Raw genomic sequence first — 13,738 nt, forward strand, 5'->3', positions numbered from 1 at the left:
GTGGATAGAAAATAATAAATGGAGCCGTTCAAATTGGCGATCTAGTAGGCGATCTCTGCCACGTATCTAGTGACCGATAGGTTGCAGACAAGTCCTCACCTTCGACCTGTACGAGTTTCTCCCAGAAACGCTGACGCGGACATACGAGGGCCCTCAATCGCACTAGACTCTTCTCGTTGCTCTGCTTCCCCATATCTGTTGTCGTGCGGAGCACGGCTCGGGAATACTCTAACTTATGCGATTGAGTAGACCGAGAGCTCCGATATCGACGGTTACAAAGAACAATCGCTACTTCTATAGGTTAAAGCTTTCGGAAATAGTTAGGAGACAGTCAAGACCTACGTATGGAGATGACTTGGTGTTGCATAAGAAACGAGGATCGTGGTGATTGTGGAGTAGCACTCATGTGGGAATCACGGCAGGTTCGTTGAGATATGGAACTCGCAGAAGCGAAGGCGAAAGAGAGTATCGTCCCTTTAGGTGATCAAAAGGGGAGTGGCGGGACACGAAAAGATGTATACCAAATGAATTTCTAGATTGACGTCCAACCTTATATACAAACGCTGTTGTTAGTATACACATACCTACCTAGTCAGGACCTTATTATGTCTCCCAGCTGGCTCAATATTAACAATAATAGAGGCTAGACAAGAGTAGTAGAATCATCTCGCTTCACCAGAAGTACTCATTATCATACATAAAACCATATATGTCAACGGATTTTTGATTCATCTTAAACTGCATGCCCACGGTCTGTCTAGACCAACCCCAACGCCGAAATGATTAGGTATGTCTGATATCTTATATGTCTAGACCTCATACTGATACCCAGGGCCTCCTTATATCCTCTGGGTGAAACACCAATATATACAAATTACTTCCACGCTTAAACCTCTTCCTTCGTAACGTGCTCGTGATGGGTTCCGGCGTTCTTATCCGTGAAGCCCATCTCGGCAGCATACGTAGAGTGAGGCACCCACTTGGCCGAGGTCCTGGGGGTGGTCTCCTCCAACATGCGGTCGACCTGTTCTAGGGTCAATCCCTTGGTCTCGGGGATCAGGAGGTAGGCGTAGACGAAGCAGATCGCGCAGAGACTGCCCCAGATGTAGAAGACCTTGGCACCGAGGTTGCCTTTGTCCTCGTCAGTCATGTAAGGGGTGATGACGGCGATGATGCAGTTCCACAGCCAGTTGCTGGCGGTCGAGAGAGCGACACCACGAGCACGCATGGGCAGAGGGTAGATTTCTCCGATAACGACCCAAGCGCCACTATACAGGTATTAGTATATGATAAACAAGTTAATTTTATATAGGGAGGGGATAAAACTTACGGGCCCCAAGTGCTGGCAAAGAAGAAGATGTAGATGCAGATGAAGGCAATCATGGTCTTAACGGCAGCGTCGGCGCTGGTGATGGTGCCGATGATGGCAACGATGAACTGGCAGATAACCATGCCCAGGGCACCCCAGATGAGCAGAGGTCGTCGTCCGATCTTCTCCATAGACCAGAAGGAGATGGGAGTGGAGCAAACGTTGACGAGGGTGGTAATGAGGGAGATCAAGAACGGGTTTTCAATAGTGCCGAGCTGCTTGAAGAACGTGGTACCGAAGTAGAACACAAAGTTGACACCGGTCCATTGCTGCATCATCTGAAGAGATGTACCAAGAATGGTACGGCGGAGATTGCTGCTGCCCTTGAAGAGAGATCCGCTGAAGCAAGCCAACCAGGAGCTCCAGTATCCTTCCGAGGGGACGACGGACAGTTCATATTCGTGGTTGGCGATGATCTCAGCCAATTCATCTTGAATGTAATCAGATTCGATGGACTCGCCGCGCAGACGAGACAAGACATTGGCGGCGAGGTCGAGCTTGCCCTTCTTAACGTAGTATCGAGGGGATTCGGGAAGAAGGAAGAGACCGGTTCCGAGGATAATAGCCCAGAGCATCTGAATAGCGATAGGGATGCGGTAAGAACCGCTGTCATTTCGGTCCTGGGTGCCGTAGTCGATAGCTGACGCCAGCAGAAGACCAACGGTGACGCAGAACTGGTAGCCGGAGACGAGGGCACCACGAACTTTGCGAGGAGCAATTTCGGACATATACAGAATCAGAATGGCAGAGACGGCACCGACACCGAAACCGGCAACGAGACGACCGGCCACGATGAGACCCAAGCCAGCAGAGGCGGTTTGAAGAGCAGTACCGACGAGGAAGACAACGCAACCACCAATGATAGTAGTTCGTCGACCAGTCCAGTCAGCAATATCACCAGCCATAAGCGCGCCTAATTAGAGGTTAGTAAGATGAACACGAGAAAAGAGGAGTTTCATATTCTCTTTACTTACCAAAGAAAGTACCAGCAGAGAGGATAGAAGTGATCAGAGACTTGTGGGTGGAGGTGAGAACGGTGGCGTCGGGGCCTTCGATTTGGTGAATGAAGTAGTCCATTCCCATGACACCGCTGATATAACCACTGTCATATCCGAAGAAGATACCACCGAAGGCGGCAAAGGCACACATGAGATAGGCCTTGAGAGTAACGGGTGCCTCGACCCGGTTCACGTCCGAGGACCCTTGTGGAACGGCTCCGCCGGCCATTGCAAATGATTTTACGTCGACTATTCGGAGGTTTCGATGGTCGACGTGGGATTTCGGGTTCCGATTATGAGGAGGATTGGTGGGACGGTAAAAGATATATATACGGATTTGTTTACCTATATATACCCAATATTATGTCTATAAGCACTGTGGATTATTGGCCCGAGTGCCTGATGTAGCTCTTTATGGCTAGGGTAGTAGTGGGGAGGGTAGTAATGAAGATATTAGAAGATGTGATAGAGGAGTGAGGAACAAAGTATGTGTATGAAAAGGAGGGATCGTCTTTTAAATACCCAGGGTATACACATGCGAATGTAATTACCAACACCGCGGTTTTGTTAATTACCTCTAGATCTCTTCATCTAGTTCCTGACCCACCTCCACTCCCCGGACAATGCCCAGGATGCCATTTGATGCCCACAATCACTCCATAAAGTTTCCATGCACAGGCACGAGGTCAACCCGCAAATACGCCAGAGCACTCCAGAGCTCCATACTCCGTCCCCTCGGGGTCACCAACTGCAATTGGCCACCGCTAGCTCGCTTTTAGTCTAGTAACCTTACGTTTCTGGATCGCGTTGAGATTTTAGAGGATAGCAGGTTGCATTCGACCCGAGGTCGATACACGCGTCATGCAATCCTACTCCTCCCACGTAGGAAATCATGGCTACCCTTGACCCCCACAGTCCACCCACTCTACTCCCAGCTGCTCCAGAAAACAATGTTTGACATTGCTATATTCAGCCATTCCATGAAGCTATCGTGAGTTTTCCAAGATTATCCTTGTAAAAAGTCAATTGACCCTAAAAACCCATGGATTTTTGACTACTGCTGCTCCTGTGACGGCTTGCATTCCGTAGTCTTCATAGCTTTTGAGTCTTCGTCAGTCATTTGATGCATGATATTTTCGGCCCAATGATTTTATCACCCCATGCACATAGTCTATGTGAAAGCCTCGCTTCTCTAACAGCAAGCAAGAATTCGGCCTAATAGCTCAGCTCGTATTAGGTTGGCGGCTCGGAGAGCAAAGGCAAAACCCCATCTGCTTGGTTTCAGGGTCCTTGGGGAAGTAGTGTTCTTTTTTTCTTTGCCCCCTCCCCGTACTTTTCCCCGTCAACTCCAGAGAATTAGATGAAGAACTCCGCCTAATTGGGCCGACTGTAGCTTAGCTACCCACCACACTTCCCCCAACTTACCCCCAGCTTACCCCCAGAATGGAGTTTGTAGACCGGTCGGTCCGGTGTCAAGCTGGCGTGAGGAGAAATGGGAAAGACGCATTGGTAAAAAAGGGCCTTTAGAAGAACAAAGAACAAGGAGGGAAATCGGCCGAATGCAAGCTTCTCTCTACCAGAGGATTGGGAAAAAACTGAACGCAGAGATAATGCGTGGACCTGACTCGGTATACTCGGCCAGATTGTGGGGCCGCGGCGATAGCGTCGGCCGTTTTGTCGTTGGCTTCCAATCTTCCTTGGACTTTATGGGCCGTCCCCTGGCAAAAAAGAGATGCGGCTCCGCTGACACGTTTAGTTCTAACGTGGCAATTGGCCAGTCTTAGCTAGTAGGCGGATTATGTCATGAGGACATAATAATACCCTAGAATACCCTGGGGCAAATGAGAAGCTTAGAAGAAAAAAAAGAATTATTACGAAAAAGAGATCGTTGAAGATGGTCTGTTTCAATCGTCTGTAACGGTAACCGAGGCAGTGGAGAGAGCATGGTCCGATGCAACGACGCGACGACGGTTCATTGCGCTTCCAGCTCCTCGGTGTCAATCAATTGGAGACCTTCGACTTCCATCTCCAATCTCCAATCTCCAATATTTTAATTATCTTTCTTTTCTTCGTTCCTCATTCGCGTTTTGCGATCAACTGTAGCTTCTTGCCTATTTGGAGGAGCTCCCCCCGGAGGTCAAGCCGCTAAAAGTTACGTCTTTGTAGAGAAGACAGCGAAGACGGTCCGACTCGGGTCTATTTGCCCTTATAAATCTCTACAATGGTTGCAATACTTGTTGTGCTGATTGGCTTGCGCCATCTGCAAAGTAATCGATAACGTTGGAGAAGCGTTGACGAAGGTGTAAGAATGTTCGCCGAAACGTTTCTGTCTTGTCTAGCTTGTCTTAAAATTGTATTGTAAGGTTGTAAACCTCCCATACAACGTTCTGACTTAATAAAAATTGATGGATCCCTGCCACGTGTTGAAGAATTTAGATTTCTACAACCTTGGAAGCTAGAAGGAACGTACCTCGCTTAGGTAATTGAAGAAGCTTAACGTTCTGGACCTTCCGAACTCGGTCGCCCCGATCCTTAGTAACGGCGGGCGCCGCGAAAGACGATGCGCGCGTTGTCAGGTGGATCTTTAACTTTTCGCGCCCGAAACTAAAGCCCTCGCCTATTCTCAGCTGAAATTAGATTTTTCTGTAGACCTTACCAACCTGGTACTTCAAAAGCGAGAACTTTCGACATTGTGCTATTATTCTAGACTATCGTGCTCACGAGGCCTTCATATTACCAATTCGTTAAGCCGCTTCCAAATCCATTCCTACTAGAGTACGTTAGTTTAGAGTTGAGTCACCGTAGAACACAGTACAATCACATGAGCACAGACATGGGCACAGCAAACATCGGTTGCAAAATACCATCCCATTCAACGGAAATCGAGCGGGACGAGCGGGACGAGCAGTCCCTCAACACTAGCAACGGTCACAACAAACGGGCTCTCGGTGTCTTCATGTATAGTGCCATGCGTAAAGCATAGCTAGCATTTCAATTCCTCAATTCCTATTACACGTACATTTGAATCTGACAACATCAACATCGCACCAGTTGGTTGGTACTGATGATAGCATCCACGTCCTATCTCATTCCATGCCAAGCTCAAAACGCCTCTCGGTGCGAAACAAAGAACCAAGGTAATCGAACATCTTTCTCCTTTCCGGCCGTCAGAAATGAAAAAGTTATGAATCCAACGTTTCCTTTCCTGGAACGTTATCTCATCCATAAACGCCGAGTAGATGCAGAGAGACGAAAGAGCAAGAAAAAAAGAGTAATATACCACCATCATCCGGTTCGGCCGACTATTCCACCGGCGCGTCGGTATGCGCTGTGAGGTACTAGTAGGTTGTCCCCATAGTCTCCCCGAGTTCCAACGCCCGGGGTCTCCATCGAATATGTATCAACGTATGTAGAATCCTGGATCGTACATGTACCCTCGTACATAGCGCCGCGACGCACCCGCCGCCCACGTATGTGGAACCCTCCCCCTCTCACTAGTTTAGGGAGGCTTGGGGGATTGGGGATTGGAGCATGCTGTAGAAAAGTTGGGGGAACAGTCTTCGAGTCCAAAAGTTGGGGCGGAGTTTGGGGCGGAACCCGAAAAAGAGTTTCTAGATGCAAACCCACTCCGCAAAGACGCACCATCTAGCCGTGCGGTCCGCGAGCACCAGGCCGCGCCAGACCCCGCGCTCCGAACACTTGATGATGGTCTCCCACGTGCCGCCGTCGCTAGCCTCCTCCTCGGCCGGCGCGCGCCCGCCGACCCCGATGCCGCCTCGGCCGCTGCGGTCCTCCTTGCGCATGAGCCTGAGGATCTTGCCCCCGGGCGTCTGGATCGCCAGCTTGGCCGGCTTCTTGCCCGCGATGCTGCCCGTCGCCGAGCTCGGGTTCGACGACGCCGCCGCGCTGCTTGACATGCTCATAGCGCTGCCCGGCCGCGCGAACGGCGTCGGGCTCGCGCCTCCCGGGTTACTGCCCGGTCCACCGCCCGAGAGGCTGGATGGGTGCTGGCGGATGGCGAACACGAACGTGTTGTTCAGCGCGAGGCGTTGGCACTGGGGCTGCACGACGTATATGTCGTGGCGTTGCGCGTGCGGCGTCGGGTGACGGGTGACGAACTCGTAGGGCGGGTTTTCGCCTGTGTGCATAATCGGCAGCGCGAACGCGAGGGGGTGCGGGATATCCTTGATGCTATGCATAAGCCCCCGCTTGCCCGCGTAGACCTTCAGAACACCGCTGCCCTCATCTCCCGGGAGGAGCGCTTTCACCGTGTACCGCTTTCCGCCATTGTACCAGTCTGCTTGCGCGAGCGCGCGTTTCTTCACTACCTCTCCGCTTTCGAAGAGGTCGCCATCTGCATCGCGTGTGAACCCTCGCACTTCGACCTCGGCTGCTACCTCGATATCAGGGGGTACGTTGAACTTGATATGTACCATCTCGAGGTCTTCGATGCGAGTTAGGGAAGTATTGTAGTCGACCATGGCAATGGATTGCTTAAAGAACGGAGGACAAGCACCAGGTAAGTTGAGCAGCGTCTCATGAGCAACTGGCGGACAGATGTGTTGCTGGCTGTGATGCTCGGGGATATGTGTCCAGCAGAGCTCGGTAGGTCGAGTGAGGAAATACCAAAATTCCGCGGTAGCACTGCTGGCGCCTGAGTATAGTCCGCGGCGAGGATTTGACGGGCTTGCGAGACAGCAATCTATCATGCGCCACTCATTGTCGATTATGACGGCGTTCCACCAATGGTTCGATCGAGGCATCATGCCAGTTTCGGGAACCTCACCGGGAGTCTTGAGATAGCCGCGGACAACTTCGGAGGGTATACCGATCGCGGCGCACATCTCATGGACGAGAACGGCGTATTCTTCAGAGCAGGCTCGCTTAGTCGAGATCACCCGTCGCGTATCTATATCGCCATCGAAATCTTCCTCCCAATTAACCTTTTCCGCGACCCATGTGAATATTGCTCGAAGGCGCTGGACTTCGCTTTTATAAGGTCTGCAGACGTAAGTTGTTGCTAGAGTAACAGCAGTCGTCATTGGCGGTAGACTACTGATGAAGCGGGAGTTTTTGTCTACTTGGCTTAGGTTTATGACTTGGTAGTTGATCGGCTCGCGGACTGGCATGGAATCGGCACCCTCGTCACCCTCGACGCTTTCATAGAGCTCATCGACGGGATCTATTGCCGGATAATCCAGCATAAGACAGCGGTCACGTCGCTCGGATCGCTCATTCTTGCTCAATGTATTTGAACGGTTCACATCCCTTCGTACCTGCACCCAGTCCACCCCATTTGTAAGTCCCATATCGGTCGCCGCATCTCGTATCAGGTTCGTGCTGCTAATACCCCCTGTCAAGGACGTGATCCCGTTAGGTACTATGGACCGCCTAGTCGGCGAAGGCTGCGCAGACCCCGAACCGGTCGCAATACTACTGCGACCGCTAGCAACTCCGGTCTTCGTCGCCTCTAGAATCCTCTTAATGAAATTCTGCTTCTTAGGTTTCGTGGCTCCGGGTTGCACGAGACCTCCTACGGATGCGATTCCGTCATCATTAAAACCAGCCTGTGACTGGGGTCTCATCGCAGACGTGGAGTGACTCGGATGATAGGATACTCCTGTAAACGGCGTGGTCGGCCGATTCGGATCCCAACCCTCGTCGTCTTCGTCCCGGAATCCTAAAGCACTCCGCGCTCGCAGGTTCTTTCTCGCCAGGCTACCAGCGCTCGTAGCACTGATTCCGCCCGCCGAGACGCCACTCATCAGACTTCGCTGAGTGCTGTTCGTCGCGGTACTCCTATTACCGGACGAAGCATTCGTTGAATTCGTCTTGTTCGTACCTGTCCTATCCAGCAGACCGACTTCATAAGACGATTTCTGCTTTCTCAGGAATTTGCGTACTCCTCCCTCGTCGCGATCACCCATCGAGGACTTCGGCCGACTGTATATAGGATTTTTGGGTGGTGGCGGCGGCGGGGGGCCCATGTCATCATTGTCCATGCTCTTTGAGCCCTGATGTTGCATTTTTCGGAAGCGATTCTCCATTCTCTCCACGTAACTGTTCAGCTGCGGTAGCGGATGTTCTTGCGGGACGCTGCCATGAAACGTGCTCTCTTGCGACGAGCCACCGTTGAAGGAGCCGCCATACCCCGAATCTTCAAAAGGCATGCTTCTAGGGGCTAGAGGTCTAGTTTGCGCTCTTTTCTTCGATCGGTGGTGGACCATGTCGAAAGACTCCGGCGACCACGGATCCAAGGGCGGTTCTGGGGATTCGGTCGAGCGATCGCGCGACATGCCTAACGCGTCCAATTGTTCTATTACGCCGTCCATCGCCTCCCGCAGCGGCGAGGGGGTATATCCGTCGCCAGCTGGGGATTGGGGTAGTGGTGAAGGTACCCTCGGTGTATGATATCCTTCCTGCCGTCGCGTTTCAAAAGATGCATGGGACATGTGCGACGCGTTTGAGTTCCCTCGCGTAATAACGTGGCGATGAGGCGGCGGGGCCGGAGGTGGTGGTGAGTCGCGCTCTGCTCCGGGCCGATACGGCTTGAAAGAAAATGAAGGAGCCGGCGATGGAGCCCTTGAGCCGTAGTTTTGAACTGGAGGCGGGACTGGCGACGGGCCTCGGCTGTAGTCATAGGGTTGGGGAGGAACTGGCGAAGGGCCTCTGGAATGCGGGCGCGATTGTGATTGCGAATATGAGTGTGAATGCGAATATGAATGTGATTGCGAGTGCATTGGAGGTATAGGAGACGCGCCTCTAGGGGCATAAGTGTTCACCGGCGGAGGAGGCGCCGGCGACGGGGCTCTTGATCCGTGGCCCCGAGCCTCAGACGGCGATGGGCCGCGGTCAATACCGCGACGCGCATCGTTTCTGAACGAGCTAGCCGAATTCTTTCTCGGCGGTGTGTTGGATGTGTGTCTTATTATTTCGGGTTGTTTTGCTGTTGTGTAGTGAGGTGCCTTCGCGTAGGCCTCGAAAGGTTTGCGGAAGTTTCGCGACTTGGACTTGTGCGGCGTGTTTGTAGGACTCGGGGAATGACTCGAAGTCAACGGACTCGCTGACCGCGTAACCGGTCGAAAATCCTCGGGTAATACCTCGACGAAGTTGGACGGAAATACACCGACGGTCTTGTTTCGCCGTAATCTTCCCGTCCACCATGATCCGTCTCCTGCATTGAGACATTCTATTAAATCCCCCTCAATGAATCCGAGATCGTGTTGTGACTAACTCGGCGGTTAGCAAAAGTAAACAAAGTTGAGGCGAAGGCGCAAAAGTTCAACGTCAAAAATTCAATTACATACTTCTCCTCCCCAAGAATAAACGGCTCTGCACCAGCACGGAAACCGCGTGGGTAACGGTGGTGCTGACCCCATTGTGCCGATATTCGCAATGTAAGTAGTCGGCGATTCGCCAGTTTGGAATATGCGGCGATTGAGTTTGTGTAAGTCGGATCGGCTTAGGGGAATTCGATTCTTACTCTAAATCCCTTACAGCGCTTTCGGTGGTTGCTGCAAGGCGATGGAGTAAATACGCAGTTGAAGAAGACGATATCATCTGAGGCGGTGTGGTACGAATAGTATGTAGTGTACTCGTGGGTACGTCCCGACGGATGGATCAACAATGCCGTTCGATAATACGTTGAATTATTATGATTATTACGGCTGTTAAGCTGCTAAGCAAGCAAGAGGTCAGGGTCAGGAATTTGGGGACTTGCAGGTTGTAGGGGAAAGGCAGGCAAAGTATGGGGATTGCCAGCACATCAGGTCAGATCTGTCGATTATGATTGGGATATTGTGAGCGAAAGTGCGGTTCAGTAGAGGGAGCTCGGGGCAGTAATTGGAGCAGGTTGCAATCTATGGGGCTTGGCAAAACCATCGTAGGAAAACAGAGGGGTGTTTCTGGGTTGCCCGGTAACGAGCTCAGCTGGGACCCGCAAGTTTAAACGGAATAAGGTCTGCTGGTTCCCGCACTCGCATTGAGTTTGTAGGGGTTTCGGGTATTGTACCTGTCCAGGTACATAAAAATCTACACGGACACTGTACATTGCATCCGTGCTATCCCTCTCATAAATCTGAGATCATGAGATAAACATTGAATCTGTGCAATCCAGGAGGGTGTTAGAGATTAGATTTGAATGAATTGTCACTATTCTACACCATTCAATCCTTTCATGATTGGAACCATTCGCATGTAAATGTAGTCGCATAGCCACACAGTAAAAAGGTTCGAAATAATAGGTAGTGTATGTATGTATGAAGGTATCGATAGACAATAAATGCACGTCACTTTGTTTACCTGCCGGCCATTCACGAATCAAAATCCCGGATTCACCATGCATGTGTCGATGCCGCTAATGTAGCCACTGGTATGTAAAACACGCAGGAGATACATGCGTCTCTTGTGTGCTTTATCAACTGAGGCTAGTCCATCATATGCAGCTTTACGTATTTCCCTCCTTTAGTTACTCTTCGCGGCCTATCCACCATGAGAATCATCGCGACCTTTCAAAACCAACCATTCACCTCTTCTATGTTGACGAAGAAGAAAAGACTGGCCGACGAACCACCAATTGTATTATTCACCCAGGTACCTCACGTATAGGTAGATTAGGTATTAAGCTCCGAACCGTAATGCGAACCCGACGTTAATCCGTGTCATAAGTCACCCACTAGCCCCCATAACGGTAATCTGTTGATGGTCATAGCTCTTAGGAGCTTGCACCTAGACAACGGCCGCTCCATCGCAATAATCGCAGATTAAACATACAAACCTTCAACCTTCCCGGACACTTGCAAGTCGTCGCAATCCCTCTAATCCCTCAAACCTCGTTCTTCATCTTGCTTACATTGCTTCCTCTGCTCGCTTTACAATCGAAGACGACTTCAATCACCATTCAAATTAACATTTCCCCCACAATTGCCCCCTGTGCTCAAAAGCTCCCCCTACATTGATCGCATCGCTTGAGACCAGATACTGTGTTGCTTGTGTTGCTTGCGCAGCCCGCGGCTACTCGGCTGCCACTGCCTCCTGAATCTGAGCCAGGTCTATCGTCGTCGCCGCACTTCATATTTTATTGTTATTATACATTTCACAAAACTTGAAGTGCGAAGCGCATTAATCCGACGTCAACATGGGTTCTGAGGCGATCGCAAGCCACTACCAGGTCCTCGAGGAACTTGGCCGTACGTATTTCCAATTCTCTAACCGTACACTCACCAACCGAATACTTGCTAATATGCCATACATATAGGGGGTAGTTTTGGTGTAGTTTACAAAGGTATTGAAATTGCAACAGGTGAAGTCGTTGCTATCAAGCACGTAAGTCGCATTTCCATGTTCAGCAGTTACTATGATCGTCTACTTACATGTGCTTCAATAGATTGATCTTGAGTCTACCGAAGATGATATTCAAGACATTCAAGCGGAGATCTCAGTTCTCAGCACTTGCGCCAGTCCTTACGTCACCCAATACAAAGCTAGTTTCTTGAGAGGGAGTAAGTTATGGATTGTCATGGAATACCTCGGTGGTGGATCGTGTCTCGATCTGGTAAGATACCACAACCAAACGATAGAGTTTCTAAATCTGACATGTCACTTTTCACAGCTCAAACCCGAGCCGTCCTCTTTCAGCGAGACACACATCGCTATCGTATGTCGCGAGTTACTTCGTGGCCTCGAATACCTTCACGCAGAAGGCAAGATTCACCGAGACATCAAGGCTGCCAATATTCTTCTCTCGGATACGGGCAAGGTCAAGCTAGCCGACTTTGGAGTGGCTGCTCAACTCACGAATATGAAGTCACAGCGTAACACCTTCGTCGGTACGCCATTTTGGATGGCACCCGAAGTTATTCAGCAGGCCGGCTACGACTTCAAGGCCGATATCTGGTCTTTGGGAATTACAGCTATTGAGATGGCCTTCGGTGAACCCCCTCACTCTAATCTCCATCCTATGAAGGCCTTATTCCAGATTCCTAAGAGTGCCCCGCCCAAATTAGAGGGTAACTTCTCAAAGGACTTCAAGGACTTCGTGTCACAATGCCTTATGAAGGACCCGGACCGACGACCTTCGGCTAAGGAGATGCTTAAGCACCGTTTCATCAGGTCCTCGGGAAAGGTAGAGGCATTGCAGGAATTGATTGAGCGACGACGGAAGTACGACGCTACTAGAACAAAGAAGAAGAACCGGTCGTTTTATCAGGAGACCATGAGAGATCTCTCCCCTAAGGATGAAGCAGATGAGTGGGTCTTCGACACGGTCAGATCGGTTGCCCCTAGAAGGCCAACTGTTAAGTCCAGGAAGCCATCCTCCATCTTTTCTACTGAGGAAGCATTGCGCAGAATGGATATCAAGGACGCCCCGCTTCAGCCAACATCCCCAGTCGCTCCAGTTACTATGCGCAAAGCTACTATGCGAAGACAACAATCGTTGGCTCAGTTGTCAGGAAATGGTTCTGCACGTGCTCCGCCTGCTCCGGCGATGCGACGACCACTTCAACCAGACATGTCGTTCGGCAATTCAGGCTCATCCCAACGCCTCTTTAGAAGAGTGCCCTCTGACGGTTCTACCACTGGTCAAGTCTCATCTGTCAACTCAAATGATATACACACGGATGAGAATAAACATCCCAACTCGGTCGAAGCAACAAGCAAAGAAGCAATGCTCGGACGTCGTCTTTACTCGAAAGCTGTCGAGCCCACCCTCGCAGAACTACACGCCCAAACCTCGAGCATGGCGAAGCGCGACGCTCTCGGCAAGCTATCTGACGCACTCGCGCTGCTCGATTCCGTTGATCCCGAAGGCGCTTACCACCTCTTACGCAACCTGAACGCCAACATCCAGCACGACAGCAAGTTGTCGAACGCGTTCTTGAAGCACACCAGTAGTGATACCGTCAAGGAATACGATAACACCACGCCCCAAGGCACGGTGATCATCAAGAGCCAGACCCCGAGCCACCAGAACCAGAGTCCAGCGAAGCTCGTCCTAGCGTCTAACAACCCTCACTTGAAGAGCCACAAGCGGCGACAGTCGAGCATCACAGTCGCCGGTAACGGAAGTCCCGGAAAGTCTAGCCAGCGAGACCGAGACCGGGAGCGGGACCTCGAGAAGATTGCGCTGCAGGCTAAGTTCCCCGGCCAGCCGGCGCAGCCCGGCATGGAACACTGCAAACAACTCTCCGATGTTCTGTTCGGTCGGTGGGTAGACGGTCTGCGGCAGCGCTGGCCTAATGCTTAGTCCACGTATGTCCAGATGGGCTGAGAGCTGCGGGCCCAGTAATGCAACAAGTTAATGTGTAGGATAACGAGGGGGCTTCCCGGTAGTGGGATCGTAATTGGAAGTATTTCTGAACGAGGACCGGGT

General features: G+C 51.1%; 3 protein-coding genes across 3 annotated transcripts; 1 reads left to right on the top strand and 2 right to left on the bottom strand.

Moving 5' to 3' along the window:
• Positions 1 to 734: 734 nt before the first annotated feature.
• Positions 735 to 2,852, bottom strand: F4807DRAFT_20197 (general substrate transporter). The gene is made up of 3 exons (XM_047993814.1): positions 2,344 to 2,852; positions 1,331 to 2,282; positions 735 to 1,268 (listed from the first exon to the last, which is right to left on the bottom strand). Exons 1-3 carry the CDS (start codon positions 2,594 to 2,596, stop codon positions 887 to 889), a joined length of 1,587 nt encoding a protein of 528 aa, XP_047859597.1. The 5' UTR covers positions 2,597 to 2,852; the 3' UTR covers positions 735 to 886.
• A 2,466-nt stretch (positions 2,853 to 5,318) lies between these two features.
• Positions 5,319 to 10,487, bottom strand: F4807DRAFT_405822 (uncharacterized protein). Its single transcript, XM_047996243.1, has 2 exons — positions 9,675 to 10,487; positions 5,319 to 9,596 (listed from the first exon to the last, which is right to left on the bottom strand). The coding sequence occupies exons 1-2, from the start codon at positions 9,744 to 9,746 to the stop codon at positions 5,979 to 5,981; spliced, it is 3,690 nt and encodes a 1,229-aa protein (XP_047859598.1). The 5' UTR covers positions 9,747 to 10,487; the 3' UTR covers positions 5,319 to 5,978.
• Positions 10,488 to 11,262: 775 nt separating this feature from the next.
• F4807DRAFT_20230 (Pkinase-domain-containing protein) lies at positions 11,263 to 13,638 on the top strand. Its single transcript, XM_047993820.1, has 4 exons — positions 11,263 to 11,555; positions 11,624 to 11,691; positions 11,753 to 11,920; positions 11,978 to 13,638. The coding sequence occupies exons 1-4, from the start codon at positions 11,504 to 11,506 to the stop codon at positions 13,610 to 13,612; spliced, it is 1,923 nt and encodes a 640-aa protein (XP_047859599.1). The 5' UTR covers positions 11,263 to 11,503; the 3' UTR covers positions 13,613 to 13,638.
• The last annotated feature ends 100 nt before the right edge of the window (positions 13,639 to 13,738 follow it).

Source organism: Annulohypoxylon truncatum (assembly GCF_022578515.1).
Source record: "Annulohypoxylon truncatum strain CBS 140777 unplaced genomic scaffold F4807scaffold_1, whole genome shotgun sequence".
Taxonomy (NCBI): Eukaryota; Fungi; Ascomycota; class Sordariomycetes; order Xylariales; family Hypoxylaceae; genus Annulohypoxylon; species Annulohypoxylon truncatum.

Bases quoted from the DNA above. Each gene is read 5' to 3' on its own strand.
- F4807DRAFT_20197 (XM_047993814.1), bottom strand. From the start codon at position 2,596: ATGGCCGGCGGAGCCGTTCCACAAGGGTCCTCGGACGTGAACCGGGTC. The intron at 2,283-2,343 runs GTAAGTAAAGAG...ACCTCTAATTAG, and splicing joins CTCTGCTGGTACTTTCTTTG to GCGCGCTTATGGCTGGTGAT. The intron at 1,269-1,330 runs GTAAGTTTTATC...ATACCTGTATAG, and splicing joins TTTGCCAGCACTTGGGGCCC to TGGCGCTTGGGTCGTTATCG.
- F4807DRAFT_405822 (XM_047996243.1), bottom strand. From the start codon at position 9,746: ATGGGGTCAGCACCACCGTTACCCACGCGGTTTCCGTGCTGGTGCAGA. The intron at 9,597-9,674 runs GTATGTAATTGA...CCGCCGAGTTAG, and splicing joins TTTATTCTTGGGGAGGAGAA to TCACAACACGATCTCGGATT.
- F4807DRAFT_20230 (XM_047993820.1), top strand. From the start codon at position 11,504: ATGGGTTCTGAGGCGATCGCAAGCCACTACCAGGTCCTCGAGGAACTT. The intron at 11,692-11,752 runs GTAAGTCGCATT...GTGCTTCAATAG, and splicing joins AAGTCGTTGCTATCAAGCAC to ATTGATCTTGAGTCTACCGA. The intron at 11,921-11,977 runs GTAAGATACCAC...CACTTTTCACAG, and splicing joins GTGGATCGTGTCTCGATCTG to CTCAAACCCGAGCCGTCCTC.